General features: G+C 43.5%; 1 protein-coding gene across 3 annotated transcripts in view; it reads left to right on the forward strand.

Annotated features, from left to right (window-relative positions):
- Window positions 1–23,735, forward strand: part of RTN1 (reticulon 1) — a 236,906-nt gene that overhangs the window by 105,962 nt on the left and 107,209 nt on the right. For all 3 annotated transcript variants that reach the window (XM_086320437.1, XM_086320438.1, XM_086320440.1), the window contains exons 2-3: window positions 8,539–9,312; window positions 19,023–19,772. In XM_086320437.1, coding sequence (XP_086176563.1) covers window positions 8,539–9,312; window positions 19,023–19,772 — 1,524 coding nt within the window. The remainder of the gene's footprint in view (window positions 1–8,538; window positions 9,313–19,022; window positions 19,773–23,735) is intronic.

The following is a 23,735-nucleotide window of genomic DNA, read 5'->3' on the forward strand; positions in this document are numbered from 1 at the left end:
CAGATATTCCAGAACATAGGAGCTAGATTTGGAAAACTTGAGGAAGAAGGCATACTGTATAAACACAGAGTGGTAGCTAATGATAATCATGTTATCAGGTCTGACCCCCAAAAAGGTCCTCCTAACCAGTGTCACTCATGCCAATAGAACAAGACTTGAGTTTTCATTTAGGAAATCAAGGAAAGCTTTATTTGATAAAGAATGGAGGGATGGGAGCTCCCGCTCCAGAGCACATGCTCTCCTTAACAGGCTATGGGCAGGGCTCTTTTATAGGGCTCTCAACAGCGGGAAGAGGGAGAGCGGTGGAGTTCTCAACAGCTAGGGCGCGCCCAGCGTCTCTGCTCACGGCCCGCTGCCGCCATCTTGAATTACGTGCTGTGCGCAGTGCTTCTGCACATGGCACACCTACCTGGGGTGTTGACACAGACCTGTCGTACTGGGACCTTTGATCTGAAGGTCCGGTGTTTAGGCCTCTGCCTTGGCGCCAATGAGCAAATGAAACTAGACTAAGCATAAAGGTAAAGAAAAAAGATTAGACTTTATTTATTACCCAGATTCTATTCTTATTTCCTAGGAATTGTTAGTGGGTTTTGTTGGTGACAAAACCATTCAGTCTCCTTTAATCCTCACATTCTTGTCTGGAGAATCCCATGGGCAGAGGAGCCTGGCGGGCTACTGTCCATGCGGTTGCAGAGCCGGGCACAACTGAGTGCGTGCGCGCGTACACACACACACACACACACAAGCATGCAATTTGAATATTTTTGTTATCTTCCTTTTGCAAATGGAGAAAGAGGTTTCCTGAGAATTTAATGACTTATTAAAGGTCAGCAACTTGATGGAGATGGAACGCCTCTCACACCTGTGACTTTTCAGTCATAGAATGCCACACTGAAAGCACCCTCACCAAACACACCACACCATATCTTGCTCCCCCATACAGCCTGCTCTGTCATGTCAGACTGCAATACAGCACAGCACAGCACAGCACAGCCCATGTCATGCCGCACCAGGCATGCTGTAATGTACTTCAAAGACACCATGTCATGTCCTGTCCCATGCCAGCTTTCGAACAGAATCATCCATCAGTCATCCTTTTTTGTCCTTCCTTATGTGCCTTCCAAGGCATATCACTGTACATAACTTTGTTTTATCTGTTTTTTTATTTTTGTGGTTTCTTGGTTTTGTTTTTATTTATATATATATTTTTAATTTTCGTTGGAATATAGTTGATCTTAAATGTTAATTTCAGATATACAGCAAAGTGAATCATTTATGTATATACATATATCGATTCTTTTAGATTCTTTTCCCATGTGTGAAGTCACTCAGTCGTGTCCGACTCTTTGCGACCCCATGGACTGCAGCCTACCAGGCTCCTCCGCCCATGGGATTTTCCAGGCAAGAGTACTGGATTGGGGTGCCATTGCATTCTCTGTTAGTATTGCTAGAGAAGTTTTAAAAAATAAAACACCCACCATTTAGGAGACTACTGAATTTATCTAGCTCATGATTAATGTTTCTGATCTAGGACATCAGTGTATTCAAAAGCCTGATTTTATCAGCACATACGATTTCATGGCAGCTAATTTAGCTTATTTTCATGCTTTCTTCCACTTAGCTTTTGACTAGAGATAGTGACTTGGGATCCTTCAACTTTCCTAAAAAAATTACTTGTAAGATGGAAATTTGAAAATCAATCCCATTTTGAATTTGCTGTGCCTTGCTGTCCAGCCACCTCCTGAAGGAGCATGTGTATGTCTACACATTAACTGTATATGTGCATCTGCCTTCATGCAAATCCGATTTCTTGATGGCCAAGGAAACAGCCAGAGAATGGGGAAGTCAGATGTTCCCAGGAATCCTTGGTTGTATAAAGAAAGTAGTAATTTCTAGTCTAGACAAGGAAAGCCTTTTTATTTAGTGGATTTGTATCTAACAATGTAACAATATTGGTTCCTGCCTGGGGCAACTGGCTGATGTGCTCTGCCTCAGTCCACACAGCTGCCAGCTCTGCAGGAAGTGCTGACAAGGATTAATTGGCTTTCCTGAGCCCTGAGGCTCAGCTCTGCTTCCCAGTTCCAAGGATCCCTCAGGACTCTGCTCTCACATAATTTATTGTCTAGAAGGACTTTCTATTTTTGAGAGTTCTATCCAATAGGCCCTATGTAATGTATACACATTTTCAAATTCTTTGAACCTTGAGAATCTTTTAGGATATTTAGCTCAATTTACATAGGAAAAGAGGTAGGACATGACCACATTCAAAGTATTTAGATTATTTGTTGATTTTATGAGGGTTTTGACATGGTCCCATTTGAAATGTGTGATTTACACAAATGATCTTGTCCCTCTTCCTCTATCTGGTAGTATTTGTTGAGTGTGATATCCTTTCAATTTTATGCTGGGTTTTCTGGGCAAGAGGAAGCTAGTAACATGAGAATTTCAGGAGTGGGAGTTCTTCCCAATTATTGATTCTATCTATAGTCTCTCTAGTAATGTTGATGTGATCCAGAGTTTATCCCCTCAATTATTACTATACGTCTGGGAAGCCCCTATTCTCTGTGCCATCACCTTCAGGAAAATTATATTGATTCTGCTGTACAGGTAAAGAAGAAATAAAGGAAGTTGTGTCCCACTATGGTGAAGCCAATTGATATAAAAATCGTAGACAGTTGGAAGAGTCTTCTGCTGTTGTCCTATCCAACTTTCCATCAAATGCTGGTTCCTGCCTAGATGGATGCTGGGCCTCTTTCCATCTGCCTGCCACTGGGATCATAATAGTCTTGTTCCCAAGATGCAGCTCCAGCCCATTGTTGGATAACTTGAATTCTAGACAGTTTTTTCATATAAGAGATTAAAAAAATCCTCTTTGTAACTTCTCATCAATTAGTCTTAGTTTGTTACTGGGGTCCAGCCCCGGTGGATCCAGGGAATTCGAAGTGGGGACGGTGTCAGCGAACTGGATACAATAGCTCTAATTAAATATTAATTAGAGATATAAAGAGTAATAGAATAAGGATAGCTCAGTGAGAAAATTCAGTGGAGAAAAGAGGCTGAATAACTTGGTTTACATGGAAAGCTAATAAAATTCCAAGGCAAAGAATTTATGTCACCTACGTAGGCCGCAGGCGTCCTCCCATTCTCCCGAAGGAGAGGAGACACTAAGGCCTCCCGGGTCAGATCTTAGAAGCCCAGGCATAATTAGTAGGCTTGACGAGCCTCCACGCTCCAGATGGGATTCAGCCGGAAGGTGAGAGAAAGAACGACATGGGGAGACTAAGTTTCGGTGAACAAGGCCCGCACTTTATTTTCCAAAGTAGTTTTTATACCTTAAGTTGTGCATAGAGGATAATGGGGGAAGGGGTAGAGTCAGCAGTAAGCCAGGCTTTCTTCCTGCAAACTTATCATATGCAAAATTTAGGTGATTTACATCATCTTCTGGCCAAGAGGCCTGTTAACATTTTATGACCCTTTCTTCAGAAAACTTATTTTTCTCTAAAGGTGATTATTCTAAAGTCAGGCGCCACCCACAGAAAGCATTAGATAAAGTTGCATTCCTATAGGGCAAAGGTGTGATGGGCTATAACAAGAAAAGAATTAACTCAAGGGTCCAAGGTTACAAACATTAAAGCTACTACTTACATTCCTATACACCGATTATCGGAGAAGGCAATGGCACCCCATTCCAGTACTCTGGCCTGGAAAATCCCATGGACGGAGGAGCCTGGTAGGCTGCAATCCATGGGGTCGCTAGGAGTCGGACACCACTGAGTGACTTCCCTTTCACTTTTCACTTTCATGCATTGGAGAAGGAAATGGCAACCCACTCCAGTGTTCTTGCCTGGAGAATCCCAGGGACGGTGGAGCCTGGTGGGCTGCCGTCTATGGGGGTTGCACAGAGTCAGACACGACTGAAGCGACTTAGCAGTACACCAATTATATTAATCAATACACTGCCAGGGACACAGTAGGTAAGGGATATGGAAACTTAGCAGCAAACATTGGCCCAACAAGTGAAAAACCCTTCACCAATACAATTTCTAATCAATCTTTTAACTGCTCAAAGGAATCTGTATTTAGACAGTTTAGAACATCTCATGCCTCTCACAGTTGGGAGGCTGTGAACAATCACATGTGGCTGGAAGAACCTGTTCAGGCAGGCTAGAGGACTTCCAAAGGAGTTTGTAGGTTGAAACACTCTTGTCATGCCCAGGAACTTTATCAACTGGAGCTGTAAGTTAACTGTTTTTCAGAGAGAGGTGGTGGGGGACAGCCCCCCATAAAGTCAGGTGTAGGTGAGAGCACAAAGCAGTAAAGTAGGCAGACTCTGGTTTTGGGGGTAGATGCTCGAGAATTTCCAGGAGGACTCCTGAGGCTCCATCCCGCCTTTGTGTATGCCGAGCCTCCTTCCTCATGACCTTTGCCACGGGCGGAGTTCCTCATGCTGGCTACCGGCAGTTTGTTCTGAGTAATTGCATAGAACATCTACTCGTTGATTGATTGATTAACTGGTCTATTCATTCATTTATTCATTTTTTGGGGTGCCTACTATGTACAATATGTTGTACAAGAACATGAGTCTCAAACTCTAGGAGCTGACAGGTTAGCAGGTGATAACATAGACATATCAAAGTCATGTATCGTACATGTGACACAAGCAGTATAATTAAGTGCTATGGGAAAGGAAGGGGAGAACAATATGAAGGGGTCAGGTCTTGACAGATGTGGTCAGCAGACTCATTTTGTTGATGGTTTAGTAGCTAAGTCATATTTGACTCTTGCAACACTGTGCACCTCTGTCCGTGGACTTCCCAGACAAGAATACTGGAGTGGGTAGCCATTCCCTTCTCCAGGGGATATTCCTGAGCCAGGGATTGAACCCAGTTCTCCTGCATTGCAGGTGGAGTCTTTACTGACTGAGCTACCAAGGAAGCGCATGGCTTGAAGTTAAAAGGTGGAGATTTGGATGTGGAGATTGTAAATATTAGTTGTTGGAGAAGTCATGGGTAGTTTGTATTGACCAGAGCTCAGCGTTTGAATTGGAGAGTGTAAGACAGGGCTAAAAAGGGTGGTAGAATGAGTGTGCGATAGTGAAGGGCTTTGTATGCCTAGAGTGGAGGGTAAGAACAGTGGAGTCAGAGCTGTGAGGCCAGGTGGCATTCACATCGTCTCAAATGACAGGCTGCAGGGTTTAAGGATTATCCAGTGAGGCAAAGCAGAACCCTGGGGCCAGTTGCTAAACAGGTGACAGTTGTGTTTAGTGTGATGACTAGTGGCAGAAGACTGTGGGCTAGAGGGTTATGTAACATGCCAGATACGGGTGATAAGGGTCAGAAGCCATGTGGTGGCCCCTGCAATAGAAGTACTGACTGAGAGTTGAATGATAATGATTTGACAGCCCTGAAAGCTATCTACTGTGTCTTCCCCTGGAGAGCATCTTCTCCCCACTTCCACACACATCCAGACTATTTACATCTAGCAGCAAACCCCTCCTTACTTTCTGGTGAACAATTGCTTATTAACACATGGAATCTTTCCAGGTAATTGTGGTAGAGAATATCAGGATCCAAATGTCTGTCGTGAAATAGCTGAGAATTGATTTCCCTGCCTCTAATGTGGTCTACATTATCAGTTCAGTTCAGTTGAGTTGCTCAGTTGTGTCTGACTCTTTGCAACCACATGGACTGCAGCATGCTAAGCCTCCCAGTCCATCACCAACTCCCAGAGCTTTGTTAAACTCATGTCCATAGAGTTGGTGATGCCATCCAACCATCTCATCCTCTGTCATCCCCTTCTCCTGCTCTCAATCTTTCCCAGCATCAGGATCTTTTCCAATGAGTCAGTTCTTTGCATCAGGTGGCCACAGTATTGGAGTTTCAGCTTCAGCATCAGTCCTTCCAATGAATATTCAGGACTGATTTCCTTTAGGATTGACTGGTTTGACCTCCTTGCAGTCCAAGGGACTCTCAAGAGTCTTCTCCAACACTACAATTCAAAAGCATCAATTCTTCAGCACTTAGCTTTCTTTATGGTCCAACTCTCACATTCATACATGACTACTGGAAAAACCATAGCTTTGACTATATGGACAGAGTTCTGACAATACTTGGTCCACTGGAGAAGGGAATGGCAAACCACTTCAATATTCTTGCCTTGAGAAGGCAAACCACTCCCTCATCTTGCCTTCTCGAGGCAAAAATGCTGACGTGTTTTGCCATTCCCTTCTCCAGTAGACCATGTTTTGTCAGAACTCTCCACCATGACTTGTCTGTCTTGGGTGGCCCTACACAGCATGGCTAATAGTTTCATTGAGTTAGACAAGGCTGTGATCCAAGTCTACATATAGGCTAAGCCCATATCACAAAAGAAGCTTTAAATATCCTTTAGGATAAAGGTGTGTGTGTGTGCACATCGATTTAAATTTAATAGCTTTTTCTTTAGTGTTCTATGTGTGTGGTAGGGAATAAGACCTGTCATTATTACCATTCCTTTTGTTATTGAGTTTGTTTTTATCTAGCTGGAAAAGCAGAGGTACCATGGATAAAGGAAGTATATCTAGAAGACTATCTGAAATGAACAGATTTAAATTGGTCTGTTGCTCACAAAATTAGGCTATTTGTTGAATAAAGTGAATGTCGTGAGCAATTTAGAGGAATGTTCCCACGTGTCTTCTCACACATTCTGTTATTTATGCTTTATTCTAAACTTTAAAGTTACTTTCTTTAATTTTTCAAATATTTATTAAGTCCTGGGCTCCAAAATCACTACAGATGGTGACTGCAGCCATGAAATTAAAAGACGCTTACTCCTTGGAAGGCAAGTTATGACCAACCTAGATAGCATATTCAAAAGCAGAGACATTACTTTGCCAACAAAGGTCCGGCTAGTCAAGGCTATGGTTTTTCCTGTGGTCATGTATGGATGTGAGAGTTGGACTGTGAAGAAGGCTGAGCGCCGAAGAATTGATGCTTTTGAACTGTGGTGTTGGAGAAGACTCTTGAGAGTCCCTTGGATTGCAAGGAGATCCAACCAGTCCATTCCGAAGGAGATCAGCCCTGGGATTTCTTTGGAAGGAATGATGCTAAAGCTGAAACTCCAGTACTTTGGCCACCTCATGAGAAGAGTTGACTCATTGGAAAAGACTCTGATGCTGGGAGGGATTGGGGGCAGGAGGAGAAGGGGATGACAGAGGATGAGATGGCTGGATGGCATCACTGACTCGATGGATGTGAGTCTGAGTGAACTCTGGGAGTTGGTGATGGACAGGGAGGCCTGGCGTGCTGTGATTCATGGGGTCACAAAGAGTCGGACACGACTGAGCGACTGAACTGACTGGCTGACTGACTGATCCTCTAGGATTGCTTTGATGACTAAATGAGTCAATATTAATGAAAGCTTGGCACTATGTCTGACACATAGCAAGCAGTTAAGTATTAGCTAGTAATATTACTACTACTGTTACTACTAATAGTTACTGTTACTACTTTCATGAGTTGGTGGCCTAATCTGTAATATTCTTTAAATGTGTTTTAAGGGTTGAGTGTGTGTGTATGTGTGATCTCTTAAGAGTGTGGGGCTTAATTTAGAACATTAAAGAATCAGGTGAAATCCTACTTATGAGCAAGTGACAAGGTGTCAATAAATGTTAGTTTCTTCCCCTTTGACAATATTTTACAGCATAGAAAAATAATAAAGGTTTTCTTTCTTCTCCTTGCTATTAATGAACATTTTGGCTGGTTTATAAATAAAATGAAGGCCAGGTGAAAACATTCTGTAGACTCAACCTTGGAAACTTGCTTTGCCCTTGGCACCACCAGTAGAACCAAGAAATTCTCAGTGGGTCATTTTGAATATACTGGAAGGCAAAAAACCTCAGTTATTGGTGGGTAACTGAGGAGAAAAACAAAATGAGGAGAAAACCAGAGAAGAAGGGAAGCACTCTGTTAAGGTGATACCACTTTGGGATGAGGCCAGCAGAAAACTAGGATTTTCTTTCTCTGAGTACCTTTAACAAGAGAAGAGATGGCATCAATCCAGGTAGAACAGGAGTCCCTGAATGAAAGGACTGGACCAGAGAGTTTGTGAGCCTTCTCCAAGCTCACCGAGCAGCCCTTCTCCCCAGTGGACTATCCTATTGTTGTATTTACAAACCTGAATTAACTTATATTTCCACATCTGTTTAAAGAGTCACTAGTGCCTTAGATACAAAGAAGTGTTCTGTTGACTAATACCAAGTAAGAACCAGTCACTGCCTATTAAAGTAGTAGATTTTGAGAATCGACTTTCTAGTTCTCTGGGGTCGTCTCCAACTTCTCTGGATGTGGCAGCTCATGCAGTCTGCTGCCAGAAAAATACCAGTGCTGGGGGCTATGCTGGAGACGAGGAAAAACAACATGAGAGTGGTCTGAGGGAACTCTGAGGCCTTGAGGAGAAAGGATGTGGTGCCTGCACAGGCTGGGGCGGGTGGTGGGTTAGGCAGGTGCAGAAATGAGGCCAGGCACCCCCCTCACTCTCTACTGCTGTTTTGATTCATAGGTGCATCGGATGTCTCCAGGGCCATGGATCATACCTTTTCAACAGTGGCAAAGGATGGGGAAGGAGTGTGTTATACGTCTCTGATTTCTGACATCTATTATCCACCTCGGGAGGATGCTACATATTTCACTGGAATTCTTCAGAAAGAAAACGGCCACATTGCTGCTTCAGAGAGCCCTGAGGAGTTGCGTCCCCCTGGACCCTCCTTACCAGATGTGCCTGGGACGGAGCCTCGTGGCTTATTTAGTTCTGATTCTGGAATAGAAATGACTCCGGCAGAGTCCGCTGAAGTGAACAAGATCTTAGCAGACCCCCTGGACCAGATGAAAGCAGAAGCCTATAAATACATTGACATAACTAGGCCAGAGGAGGTGAAATATCAGGAGCAATGTCACCCCAAGTTGGAAGAGAAAGACTTGGACTTTAAGAATAAGGACACTGAAATCTCAATAAGGTCTGAAGAGACCCGTGAGGCTGAGAAACCAATTCCCGTGGAGGGGAAAATCCTCAAGGACCATTTATTTGAAGAATCAACCTTTGCGCCGTATGTAGACAATATCTCTGAAGAACAGCGCAGTGCCCCTCTGATGGCTGCCCCTGTTAAGATTACGCTGACTGAGATCGAGCCTTCTATTGAAACTGCTACCCCAGAGAAGACCCCCGAGAAGCAAGATATCTGCCTGAAACCGAGTCCTGACACAGTCCCCACGGTCACCGTCTCAGAGCCTGAAGACGACAGCCCAGGATCCGTCACTCCTCCGTCTTCTGGAACAGGTGAGTGGAAATCTGAACTTTAAGGACTGAAGATTTGCATTCAAAATACTTCCATCTCAATTTAACTGATTTAATTAACATGTAACATTTTCAGTCTTGTGCCCATTGTACAAAGGTTGACATCTGGGGTTTTTTAAAAAAGTCCTATCAGATTTGCTTTGTAAAATATTTCTTTCTTTATTTGAGGGGAGAAGTAAAAATGACACACTGGCGACATTAGAACCCTCCTGAAGCTCTGCTGTTCAGAGTAGAGAGGGCGGTGCTGCCAGGGTCCAGGTTAGCTCTTTTCCCTGCCCCCTGGGCATCTTAGCTGTTCTCTTCAGACCAGTTGGACCACCTTGGACAGCGCATTTTACATTCTTGGCTCCAGCTCCGAGTCTGTATGTACAGTGAAGGGTGATAGGGTGGACCTTAGGCTCTGGGGGCTGGGCAGTGAGAGGAAGCCTAAACAAGGGGTGCGCCTCCCTCCCCCTTCAGTCTCAACACGGTCCTTTTCATCTTTTCAGCTGATTAAAGTTCTGCTTACAGTTTCATATTTTAAACTAACAATTCTATTTGGTTAGAAGTTTTAATACTTCAGAATTCACTAGGCTGGGATCTTTTTCAGCTTGAACCTGCTACTCTGACTCAAGGCAGAGTGTTGTTAGACCACATCAATACATCTTTGCAAGCACAAAGGGGACCTCCCAGACCTGAGTGAAAGTCCAGAGTGGTAGCCAGAGTTTCCCCACCGCACCCCGTGCCACCCCTTCGCGGGAGGTGGGAGCGGAGCCTTTGCGTCTCTTCTGCTCTTGGATGCTTGGGGGCGTTAGGATAAAGACAGGGAGAGATCTTGAATCTTCCCCTACCTCAAATGGCTGGAATTCTGACCCTACCCCACAGTAATTTACAAACCTCTTTATTTACAAAAAGTAACCTTCAGAACCTCAGGTAAAAGAGCTTGTACTGAACTCTTAAAACAGATCTAAACCCTTCTGATTAAAGAGTGATTGCTCTAAATCCTGATGAAGCAGTCAGTTCAAGTGTTAGAACAGAGCAGGTATTTAACGGAGGTCCCTCCTGTCTTGTTTCCCTGAAGATTTTGGAATCCATTCCTCCCTTCCCCTGACCTTACCTCAGACTCATTCAACTATAAACTCTTAAAGATTCACTGCACCCAGTTCCTGATTTTCAAATTTATTCATTTGCTCAACACACACTTTCTACACACTTTCTTTTAGTTAGGCACTTGAATAAGCACTGGTGATGTTGGAGTTGAAAAGCAAACAAAAATCAGTCTCTGCCTTCCAATGGGACAGATGACCAGGGAAATAGTCACATTCCAGTGTGACTTATCCCAGCTGACAGCTGGAGGTAGGGACATAACTGAGTTTCAAAGCCTCCTTGTGATCCTTCTGGCCACGCAGGTAAAACCCTTCTATTAATATTATCCCATGACATAAAGATACTGACACTCTGAAGGTAACTACATTATCAGCTGTGTTTCAAAGCTCTAGGGTTGTCTGGTGATGAGTACAGAAGAACTTTGGCCAGTCTTTGGGAAGGGTGAAATGCCCCTGCTCCTTCAGGTCTATTTACATGGCCACATGGCTTATGTGAAAATTACAGTTTATGAAGCTGGAGATAAAGACTTGATGTGTGCATGCGTGCATGCGAAGTCACTTAAGTCGTGTCCAACTCTGTGCAACCCTATGGACTGTAGCCCACCAAGCTCCTCTGTCCATGGGATTCTCCAGGCACGAATACTGGAGTGGGTTGTCATGCCCTCCTCCAGGGAATCTTCCCAACCCAGGGACTGAACCAGTGTCTCTAACATCCCCTGCATTGGCAGGTGGATTCATTACCACTGAACCACCTAGGAAGTCCAAAGACTTGATATAGGGTTCATTAATTAATGAGGGATTTTTTTTTCCTTTGGTTGTCATGACTCAGGTTCTGGAGCATCTTGAAGAGAAGACAAAATCAGATTTGGCTTTCATGATCTTTGAGTTTTATGATCTATTGGTGCCCGTTTGACAGCATGGGATAGGACAGTGGTTTTCTCTGCAATTACTCCAAGTAAACATTCTAAGTAAGATTTATTCCAGAAAGAGAAAGTCCTTGTCCTATTACACAATTGTCTTTGATGGTCAGCTCCCCTCTCCACACATCCCCCACACCATAACACCTGAGTCATACGACAACACATAAGAATAAAATTAACAAAAGAGATAGGAGGAGTCAGCTTGTCATTGAGGCTTTTCTTATTCTTTTTATCCCAAAGTGAAAGTGAAAGTCTCTCAGTCATGTCTGACTCTATGCAACTCCCTGGACTATACAATCCGTGGAATTCTCCAGGCCAGAATACTGGAGTGGGTAGTCTTTCCCTTCTCCAGGGGATCTTCCTACCCACAGATTGAACCCAGGTCTCCTGCATTGCAGGCGGATTCTTTATGAGCTGAGCCAAAAGGTTACCTTAATCCCCTTCTCATCTTGTGAGCCCCTGGTACTATGAGACCCTATGCCCATAGACACTGGAGGATTTGGGCTTTATTTCATCTCTTGGGTCTCAATTCTGTCTGCCATTTCCAGTGCTAACTGGTAAGACAAACACCAAGAATTACATATAATCTTACATAGAAACTGAGGAAAAAGCAATCATCGTAAACAAAAGGAATTCAGTTTATCACTTTAATAAATATGGAAATTATCAACTAACTATGGGGAATAATTCTAATTATGTGAATCATGAATCAGGAGAAGTTATAATTTAGAAAGGTTTTAGCTACAGACCCTTAATCTTAATCAAGGAGTCTAATATACTTTCTTCAATTCCAATACATTATTCCATTTTGCAGTTTTCTCCAATGTACTTAATTATTTTCATCATATTAAATAACATACCCTGAGGTATGGAGGTAAAAATTCTTACAACTCAAATATTGGAAGTGTCTTCTAAGTAAAGATCAGTCATGAATACAAGCGAAATGTTTTAGGAAAATACAGTAAGTGCCCTGAGGCACCAGAACATTGATCTGTCGGCAGCATGCTGTTTCTGACATGCATACCTAGAAGTATATTATGGTGGTCATGGATGTTCTTTGAGGTGTTATCTTCAGAAAAGATAATCAATAATCAAGAGGCTATGATAAAACCACCCATGTCCCTTAAGAAGAAATAGCAATACAAAGTAAATCAATTCAAACTCTTTGAAAACTACTGTTGCTATTTATTTCCTTGCATCAATGAGGTCTGTGATTCTCCTACCCACTTTGCAAATTTATTCTTTTATTCAAAATGCTTATTGAGTGACTTCTATATGTCAGACATGTGCTAGACACCAGACACATTGCAGTATACAAGCTGTATAAAGTCCCTGCCCTCATGGAGCTTACTGCTAGGGAGAGACGTCAGTAAAAGGAAGCACATAAATAGTGTAATTTCATGGAGTGTGAACACTGTAAACAGTGATAGAATGTTGGGTGTGAGAAGGTCAAGGATGGCCTCTCTGACCTGAGATCTGTAATCTATGATCTGAAATCTGAATGAGAAGAAGACCACAATTCAAAGAGAGGGATTAACAGGGATCCCAGGTTTAGAGGTCAACTAATGCACAGGCCTCAAGGCTCAATAATAATTTGGGAACTGAAAGATGATACAAAGGAGCAGGGGAGAAGGATGAGACAGAACAGAATTGGAGAAGTAGACAGGGCCTAGAGCATTCAAGGCTTCGCACGCAAGAGCAAAGAATTTAAATTTTGTTCCAAATGCATTGGGAAACCATTGGATAATTTTAATCTGGGAAAGAGTGCCATTCATTCATTGTTTCACTTAACAAACATGTAATGACCATTTACTCCATGTCAAGCATTGCTTAATCGCTGCTCTGGCTATAGTGGTGAAACATAAGATTCCTGCATGCCTGAAGTTTGCATTTTAATTGACAAGACTTACATACAAATAAATAAATGATATACTATCAGGTTGTTATAATGCTTACGAAGAATGATAAAGCAAGGTAGAGTATAAGAGAGTGATGGGGGCAGTCATGAGGAAATGCTTTTCCTTGCCAGTGGTTTTCAGCAGAGACCTGAATGGGGTGAGGGAACAAGCCATGGAGACACAAGGAAGAGGTGCCAGGCTGAGCTGACAGCCAGTGCAGAGGCCCAGAGAACGTCCTGAGTGTTGTAGGAGCAGCTGGAAAGTCAATGTGGCTGCAGTGGGGAGAAGGAAGAGAAGAGTAGCAGGGTCAGATTTGTGTTTCTAAAAGATCCTTCTGGATGACAAGTGGAGAATGAGCTGGGAACAAAGGGAAGGGCTGAATGTCAGCACTGCTCATGGTTGGACCCTGGCATCTGTGACTTGATAGCCCACATTCACCTTCCTTTTTTTTCCTTCTAAATGAAAGCATCGTAATTAGTAGCAGCAGCAAACATAATCTTCCCATGCTGGTTGGTTCTAACCTTCACAGTTTCTATACTCTGTTTAATTATCAATGACTCTCTAGCTTTGCTGTGTCAGTCTTGTGCTGTGCTAAGTTGTGTCTGACTCTTTGTGACCCCATGGACTGTAGCCCACCAGGCTCCTCTGTCCATGGGATTCTCCAGGTAAGAATACTGGAGTGGGTTGCCATGGCCTCCTCTAGGGAATTTCCCTGACCCAGGGATCAAACCCACATCTCTTAAGTCTCTGTGTGTAGCAGGCAGTTCCTTACTACTAGTGCCACCTGGGAAGCCCAGTGTCAGTCTTGACATAAACCCGTACGTTTTTAACAAGGGTAGGAAAACTTCTGTTTTGTTCTAAAGTTTCCCCTGATTTCTCCTAGCACTTTGTTAAACTTTTAGTTCACTTTTAGAGTGGAGGGTAATGTCTACAATATCTACTGAGTCCCATTTCACTCATAAGAAAGATGATTTTTTTTTTTGAAAGTAGTACTTTTACTTGCCTAACAGGAAACTTACCAGACCTTTTCCTCCCACACTCCATTGGTACCATCCTTGTGTGTTAGTCACTCAGTTGTGTCCAAATCTTTGCGACCCCATGGGCTGTGGCCCTGCCAGGCTCATTTGTTCATGGAATTCTCCAGATAAGAATCCTGGAGTGAGTAGCCATTCCCCTCTCCAGGGGATCTTCCTGACCCAGGGATCAAACCCGGGTCTCCTGCATTGCAGGCAAATTCTTTCCTGTCTAAACCACTGGGGAAGCCCCTACCATTCTTACCTTTGAGTAAATAAACCAACATCCTCAAGCCTTATTTTCTGAATGCTCTAACATAGTGGTTTTCAGCTGGAGAGAGGGTTGCCAGATAAAAATATCAATATTTCCTAGGACATACTTATGCTAAAAAAAAGTTCATTGTTTATCAAACAGTCCTAGTTAACTACGTATCCTGTATCTTTACTTGCTAAATCTGTCAACCCTAACTGGATGTGATCTTTAGAATCACCTTTGGAGTTATAAAACGCTGATGCCTGGGCCCCCTCAAGACTTAACTTCTACTAAGTCAAAGTTTCTGAGGGCAGTTTTGAGCCACACACCACTCAAAATCAGTGAGGAGAAGGAAGGGAAGAGCTGCAGGATCAGATTTATGTTTACATAACTCAAAAACAGTTTCACCACTGTTCTGGGACTTCCCCAGCCATCTAGTAGTTAAAAATCTGCCTTCCAATTCAGGGAACATGTGTTCAATCCCTAGTCAGGGAACTAAGATCCCGCATGCCATGAGGCCACTAAGCCCATACACTGTACTACTGAGCCAGTGCCACAACTAAGCCTGGATGCTGCAACTAAGACCTAATGCAGTCAAATAAATTAATTAATTAAAAAAACATAAATAAAGCAAGACCAAAGGACCAAAAGTCACCCTTAGGAAAAAAAAAAAGAACCATTGTTTTAACAATTGAGCTAATTCTCTCATGAGCTCTGTTTGTTGAGTACATCCTGTGTGCCAGGCACTGTACCTGGTACTGGGGGTAGGGTATGGGTTGTTTCACTTTTTTGACTGTTACAGACAATGCTGTTATGAACACAGTGTACAAGTTTTTGTGTGGACATAGGTTTTCAATTCTCTACTTATGAGTGGAATTTCTGATTTATATGGAACTCTAAACAGTTGAGGAACTGCCAGACTAGTTTCCAAAGCCACTGTATCATTTTATGTCCACACCAGCAGTGGCTGAGTGTTCCAGTTTCTCCACATCCTTCTCAACACTTAACTACTCTCTGACTTTTTGATTCTAGGAATCCTAGTGGGTACGAAGTGGTAACTCATTGGTTTCGATTGGTACTTCTCTAGTGAATTATGATGTTGAGCATATTTCTGTATGCTTTTCTGTCATGTGTAAATGCTCTTTGGAGAAATGTCTCTTCAGATTATTTGCCTAGGGTTGTCTTTTTATAATTGAATTGTAATAATTTTTAATAGATTTTAGATGTAAGTCCCTTATAAGGTATATGATTTGTAACCCATTCTCTGGATTGTCTTTCCACTTCCTTGATGTTTTCCTCTAAAGCACAAAAATGTCTAATATTGATGAATTCCAATTTGTGTATTTTTATTTTGTTGCTTATGTTTTTGATGTCATGTCTAAGAAACCACTATCTAATCGAAGGTCATAAAAATTCACTTCTGTGTTTTCTTCTAAAGTTTCTGATTTTAGTTCTTACATTTAGGTTGAATCCATGTAGAGTTACTTTTTAATATGACATGAGGTAGGGGTTCAGCTTCATTCTTTTGCATGTGGTTATCTAGCTCATTTTTCCTCTTCTCATTTTCTGAAATATAATTTGTCCTATCTCAGACCCCCACCCACTTTTTGAACAGATGTGGGCTGATATAGTGAGAGATGCATGAAACATAAAGACTTGGGTTCAAATTTAAGCCAAGTCATTTCTAACCATGTGGCTATATCATTCAGGGTCCTGCAGAAAACAAAAGTGACACACTCAAAAGTTGTAACTGAAGAGGGTTTAAATAAATGGCTATTTACAAATGTAAAGACATTTAAAGACAGTTAAAAGAACCAACAAAAAATGGTAAAGCACCCAAGGACTGGCAACATTAAGGATCTGTTAGTACCCTGGACCCAAAGCAGGAAGGGGAAGGAACAGCATTCCCAAAGCCTGGAGCTTCAGAAACAGCAAGAGGTATAAATACCCCAACATTCTCTTCCTTCCACCTCTTCCGTGATTGCTTGGCTGAAACCAACCAGAAATCAGAGAGGAAGGAATTCCAGGTAATACCTGAAGGTCAGCCTCTCAGAACAGAGAACAGGACAGAGAAAGGTGGGAATAAGTCCAAGGAGGCAAAGATGGAAAAACCAGTACAGTGATCTTGGACACGTCACTTTGCTTGTTGCCACTAGACTCTAAGCCCCGTATGCGAAGTGCCTGTAACCCAGAAAGTCTCAGCAAGTGGAGCGGTGATGCTGCTGCTGGTGGTAGTGCTCTGGAGGCGCAGGCTGCTCCTTCATGCACACTGGGCTGCTCCTTCATGCACACTGGGCTGCTCCTTCATGCACACTGGGCTGTTCCTTCATGCACACTGGCCTCTCCTTCCCATCTTCTTCCTCCTTCTTCCGCCCTATCATTGCAAATTAATGTGATTTTTACACTTTTATGCTGTTTGAAATCACAGGTGCACAACTTACTAAGGAACTAACTTCTATAAAAATAGAGTTAAGGATCATGCAGTAAATCTTTTTACACATAAACTGTGTGTGAGATAATGAGGTTCTTGTTGTTTTAAGTTACTGAAAAAAAACAACATAAATCATATCACTTCTCTACTCAAAATCCTCCAGTGGCTTCTTATTTCACTCAGAATAAAAGCCTGATGAGATCCTACATGATGACCCCACTTCCTTGAAAGCATTTTACCTCTTTTCCTATTTACCTATTTTCCTGCCCCCTTACTCACTTTGCCCTAGACATGACTGCCTTCTTTTGATACCTAGATCATTGCAGCTCCCACCTCCAGACCTTTGTACTGTCTGTTCCCTCTGCTTGGCATGCGTTTCCTCTGGATATCTCCATGAATCACTTGCTCACCTTCTCAAGTGTTGAATATAGATTACCTTCTCAATGAAACCTGTCTTGATTACCCTATTTAAAATTACAAACTCATCCCCATTCTGTCACAGTCCCCCTGAGCCCTTTACTCTATTTTTTTTCCATAGCACTTAACATCTTCTAACATACTATATACTTTTTGTTACTACATGCATTATTTGTGTATTATATTCTTCTCCCACTAGATATAAGCAGAGATTTTGTTTCCTATTTCATTCACTAATACATCCTAAGTGCCTATAAGGGAGCCTAACACATAAAAGGCTGTCAATAAATAATAGATGAATGAATGACACATGGATAAAGGATAAAATCATTTCAGCTTTTAGAGAATTAGACAAATCTAAACTGTTTTATCCATTGGGGTTCACCCATAGTCCTAAAGTGACAAATTACTTAGCTATTGATAGTCTACCCTTTACCCTCCCATTGACCTCAAAGCTTTGTAGGAATGACAAGTAGTTCTTGCTTACAAAAGGGCCAGAAATCACTGTCTAGGATATTCTGAGATAAGGCCCTTTTGTATTGGCAAGGGGAAAACTGAGCTCTTGAAAACTGTTGTCATGGCCATCCCAAGTAATTTCAGCTGAGAGAGAAATATCAGTAAGATTGCTCATGAGGTTTGGGGGCCATCTGAATATACATCAGACACTTAACCAGAGGATGTGACTATTGGGTTTTGTTCTCAAGAGGAGGTGAAGAGATGAAAAAAGAATAACAGTGGACTCTACCATTAGAAGCCCTGTGGGATTGTGCAGTAGTCTACACAGCCTGTTTAGTGGAACTGGCAAAAAATTATTCCTTATATTGCTTCACTTTGTTACACTTTTCACTAAAAAAGAATAAATGTATTGATTCTTATGGAAAATGTGAAGGTTGGAAAGCATGTTGTACATAAGGATCCAAATTAGCTTTCTTTGTCTTACTGAAGCAGGGGACATGGACAGGAGTTCATGGACAAGGTGTTATTACAGATTTGTTGACACTCACTGGTGGGCCAAATTAGAGAGTTATATATATCAGATTGGGGCTTCCCAGGTGGCGCTAGTGGCAAAGAACAGGCCTACCATCTGCAGGAGACATAATAGACGTGGGCTTGATCCCTGGGTTGGGAAGATCCCCGAAGGAGGGCCTGGCAACCCACTCCAGTATTCTTGCCTGAAGAATCCCATGGACAGAGGAGCCTGGCAGGTAGGTGACAGTCCATAGGGTTGCAAAGACTGGACATGACTGAAGTGACTTAGCACACAAGCATACATTGGATTATCTGATGAAATCTGTGATACTAGAAAACTTCCCTGAGAGGCGGATTAGAAATTAAAACCATGACTTCTAGAATCTTTCCCATATTGAAACAGAAAAATCAGCCAGGTGCTACTGCTAAGAAATTGCTGCGTTATTTTAAAAAATAGCTAAATTTAGATATAGGTATATGAAACACTGATTAACTGGGCCCTAACAGTAATTAGCCTTTTAGTTCAGGTGGCCTTTCTAGCAGAGCCCTGGAAACAGACTATTTTGGGGGCTAATAAGACATGTGTTTTTTAAGCAAGGAGAAAATATCTCCCCTAATGGAATTTTGTTTTATTTCTTCTCTCCCCGTTCATCTGTCTGTCCTTGTGCGTGCCTCTTTGGCGTTTCTTCGCTCTGTGGGACGACAGAACCGTCTGCTGCAGAATCCCAGGGGAAATGCGGCATCTCCGAGGATGAGCTGATCACTGCCATTAAGGAAGCAAAGGGGTTATCCTACGAGACAACGGAGAGCCCACGGCCAGCGGGCCAGAGGGCCGAGAGGCCCGAGGCCAAGGCCAGGTCTGGGCTGCCCACCATCCCCAGTCCCCTGGACCACGAGGCCAGCAGCGCGGAGTCAGGGGACTCAGAGATTGAGCTGGTGTCCGAGGACCCGCTGGCCGCTGAGGATGCGCTGCCCTCGGGTTACGTGACCTTTGGTCACGTGGGCGGCCCGCCGCCATCGCCGGCCTCGCCATCGATCCAGTACAGCCTCCTGAGGGAGGAGCGTGAGGCCGAGCTGGACAGCGAGCTCATCATCGAGTCGTGCGACGCCTCCTCCGCCTCAGAGGAGAGCCCCAAACGGGAGCAGGACTCGCCGCCGATGAAACCAGGTGCCCTAGACGCCATCCGGGAGGAGCCGGGCGCCCGGGCCGAAGAGCGCACCCCCAGCCGGCGGGGCCTGGCAGAGCAGGAGCCCTTCCTCAGTTTCCCCTCGGCTGCCCCGCGAGCCGGCCCGGAGCTGCCCTCCGGAGACCCAGCCCCCGCCCCCGAGGGGCCCACCGCGCCACGGACACCCGTGGAAGCAGCGAGTTCCGACCAAAGCTCCGAGGCCACAAAGGCCCCCGGGCTTCGGGGGCCTGGCGTCATGCCCCCTCTGCTGTTTCTCAATAAGCAAAAAGGTAAAGTGACAGCGTTCTTGATTCATGTAGGTTGTCTGCTTACAGTTCTCCCCCTGGGTGTGCCGAGATACTCAACAGAGGGGCGTTGGTCTGGCTCAGCCCTGTAGTCAGGTCCTGATTGGTCGAACAGTTGGCCAAGAACCATTCCAAAGAGGGTGGGGAGGAGAAGAGAGGATTCCGATTCTTAGCTGGGACTTCCATGGCAAAGCTCAGCCTGGCTGGCTGAACCCTAGCATCTCCAATAATCAGTTTTGTGGACACTCCAAGATCTCCTGAATGGAGTGAATGTGTCCCTCCTTTCATTCCAGGACTGGATTTCCTCACTTGGGATGGGATGGGGTTTGTTATTGTCTAAGGCTCATTTCCAGCTTCCCACTCCCTCAGTGATAGAGTGGGCTTACAGTCCCTCTAGGTGCTGAAACCCAGCATTAGCACTTCCATTTTGCCAACCAAAAGTTCTTCTTAAATGGACCAAGAGGATCTCAGTGCCATCCTTTCTCTTACCAAAACAAAGCAACCACAACAACAGAGTTTCTTGTCCCACAGTAAGACCTAAGGTGACTAATTTTAAAGTCACTTTTTACTTAGAATTATTTTAATCTGGCCATTATATTTTCCCTATGAGAGATCTTAAGTTGAATGAAGTCTTCAAATTCAGAAAAAATGGAAGTCATTACTTCGTCTTTCGGGCTTTCTTACCCCCAAGTCATCCTCTACACCAGGTTGCAGCTGTGTTATGGAATTCAGGAAGGAAATTAAAGTCAGGTGAACAGTAATAAATTAGGCACTGCACAGTCTAGTTAATGGGGCTACATTAAAGGTACAGAATCTCTCCCCAGATCCTGGGGAGAACTTGTAAACAAACCCTAAAAGCACAGCTCTGTTCACGGTCCCCTCTCCCCCATCTCCTCTGCTTTGTGTGTGTGTTTGTGGGGTTTTTTTTAGAAGTATTTTTCTTTTTAGGGATAAATGATTCTGAGGGTAACACCCTCCTTCCTGTTTATATGCTAACTTCAATGTTAGTAGCAATTAAAGTGCCTCATATAAAAATAGAGGACAAAATCTTTCTCATTATAGATTGGAAGCTCGCTTCTAAATTCTTTAAAATGAACACATTGCAAAGGGGGAAACAGGAGGAATGCAATGAAAAGATAACCTGCTGCATGGTTACTGGTGGCCTAGACACGTGGCATCACGTGGGCCCTGACATAATTGACTCCTGATATCCCAAATAATTCATCCCTGAGAGTTTAAAGTATATTTAGTGTGTGCAATAGGGAGGCTCTTCTGTGACAGACTTTGCAGTGGAAATGTGTATTTGTTGCGCGAATATTAGAACTAATTTGGATTCTTTTGCCACCACTCTGACTGTGGTGGGACAGGGCCCTGCAGCTTTCAGGGAGCTTGAAGCAGGAACTCTTGAGTCATTCAGAGTATGGGTTCATATCACTGTACTGTAACAGGCATGTATTTCCATTTTATCCCCTAATTAGCATCCCCATAGTGAAATGGTCACATGTGCACGGTGCTGCTCGAATATATTTATCCTCCAAAGTAAGGAAATCTGAAGTCTAATAAAGAGAGAATGGTATTGTGCAGGCCCATTCCCCTCATTAGTATATTTGAGAGACAAGTACCGCAGCAGGACTGACCGAGCGACCAAACGTCCAATAAAGAGCTAAGGCAATGGAAAAGTACTGCTGTGAATGCAAAGGCTTTAGAGCATATTTTACAGCTGAGTCTGGTACCATTCTAATCTCTGTGCAAGTTGCCCCATATGGCTTGGGCCCTCTGCTGCCACGTTAGACATTAGAAAAGAGAAAGTGGCAGTCTTTTCAAACGATTAAGGCATACCACGGTGAATAGCCTCTGCTCTCCTCCGCACTGAGGGATCCTTTGAAATCCAGTCTCCCACTGAAACGCGGCGCTCTCAGCCTCATTATCTATGAAGAGAGTCTGAAAGGTTGTTCTGAGGCAGCCGAGCGCTGGCGGTGCTGCGCAGATGACTCAGTGCTGCCAGCAGGTTATTGGAGCCCTGGGGTTCTTCTGGTCTCACCTGCTCCACCTCAGCGGGTGGGAGGAGCAGCCTCCCCCAGGCTGTTCTTAATCACTGTCTGTGGACAGGAGGGTTGCGCTCAAGTCAAGTGCGACTCCCCACAGCAGTGGGGTCAGGTCAGCTTCTGTGGTTTCCTCAAGCCTCTGACAGTGTAAATGCATTCATGTTCATATATTCACAAGTACGCTCTTCTCCCTGGCTTTGAAGTTATCCTGCTAATGCTGGTGCTGGGCTAAGTTTTGGGAAGGTCCAGAAATATTTAGAATGAGGTTTGGCAAATATCATAGCACATACTGTCAAGGAGCACTGGGCTTTATTTACTGGCATGTGCTTGTCCTGACAAGGTCTATTTATGAAGCTTTCTTACCTTTCGGAGACCTCTGCTGCTGTTGCACTGAAGACCAGATGAGCTTCATCATATTCCAGTTTCCCTTCTCTGTGCACCCCCTGAGCTCCTACTCCCCTGTTATTTTGCTTCCCCACACCCTCAAGGATGGCCTGTCAACATCACAGGGTAGATAAATTTTCACTGTTGCAAGGTTGACCCTTTTAGGAATGTCTTAGTTGAAAACAAATGAAAAATTCTCAATAAAACACTAATACCCAATGTGACTCATCAGGGTGGGAGTGCAGTATATTTCCACCTATTTGATTACAGAATCTTTTATTAGAGTGTGGTGTAGGCTTCATCATCTATGGAGCATTCTTTGAGAAGTAGTGGTCTCTGGGTACTCACCTCCATTCCCAGCATTCTGATTACTTTTCCTTGCAGTTCAAAAGCATAGTGTCAGACCAGCCACCAGGACGTCATGTGGGAGCCTGTTAGAAATGTCAGGCTCCTTCCCAGACCTACATACTGATTAGAATCTGCATTTTATCAAGATGTCCAAGTGATACCTATTCATGCTAAGGCTTGAGAAGCAATGCTTTAGACCATAGAAGTCAGTATTAACATTCTGACCTGAAACTGTTCTGAAGAACGTCACCAACAACAACCAAAAGACCTCTTTTCAGTCTCATCTTTCTTGTTTTCCTGGATACTTTAATGTTGTACTGCTGAACAGTCCTTAAAACATTAGTGAGAAAATAATATATGTTCAAAATAAATAAATGGAACATAAGAAATGGTGCAAAATAAAAAGTTTAAGTTCTCCTGATCCAACCTTACATTTCTAAGTCTTAGAGATAACTGCAGGCTTCTGTTTTTGTTGTTCTTATTGCTTTCAGAAATTTTCTTTGTGTATTTTGGTATACATGGGTTTTTATTGCACAAGTGATATCATATTGAACAGACTATTTTAACTTACTTCTTTTAGCAGTAAAATCAGGGACACCACTAGCTCACATGGAGACTGTTCTCTTCTCAAAACTGTCCTCCTTTATCTCCCTGATGTTTCTCCTTCTTAGTTATCCCCTCAGTCTCTGACCTTTCCCCCAATCTCTTTTGCTACCTTCCTTCCGATTCCTTTGTTTGACCTGAGTCCTTTCCCTGTCTTCCTTCTTCCCTCATTTTCTTGCTCTCATCCACACAGATTTTCAACCACTGCCTCACGTGTAGCACCTCCCAGGCTTTGGAGAAGTCTTTCATTCTGGGCTCCAAGTCCACTTCCTCACTCTTTAGTGAACATCCTATAGACTACCCCCCTCCACCTCCCATTTAGTACATTGATGTCCTTTGTCAAAATCTGCTCCTTTCCTTCTTCTACTCCCTTCCTGAGTGAATGAAGGGATATCATTCAGGCTTCACTCTGGTATGGATATTCAGATCAGGTCTGGATCTGAGTAAAGGCTGAGTAAAGACTCAGTGGCCTGAGACCAAGTTAGAGGAAGAACCTGATTGTAAAACTTCAGTGGAAGTGTTGGCAGTAGTATTTGGCTATACAATTATCCATATTATCCAGGATGCT

The sequence above is a fragment of the Bos grunniens genome, chromosome 10 (assembly GCF_055505025.1).
Source record: "Bos grunniens cultivar Pamir isolate PY7600 chromosome 10, Bosgru_T2T1.0, whole genome shotgun sequence".
Taxonomy (NCBI): domain Eukaryota; kingdom Metazoa; phylum Chordata; class Mammalia; order Artiodactyla; family Bovidae; genus Bos; species Bos grunniens.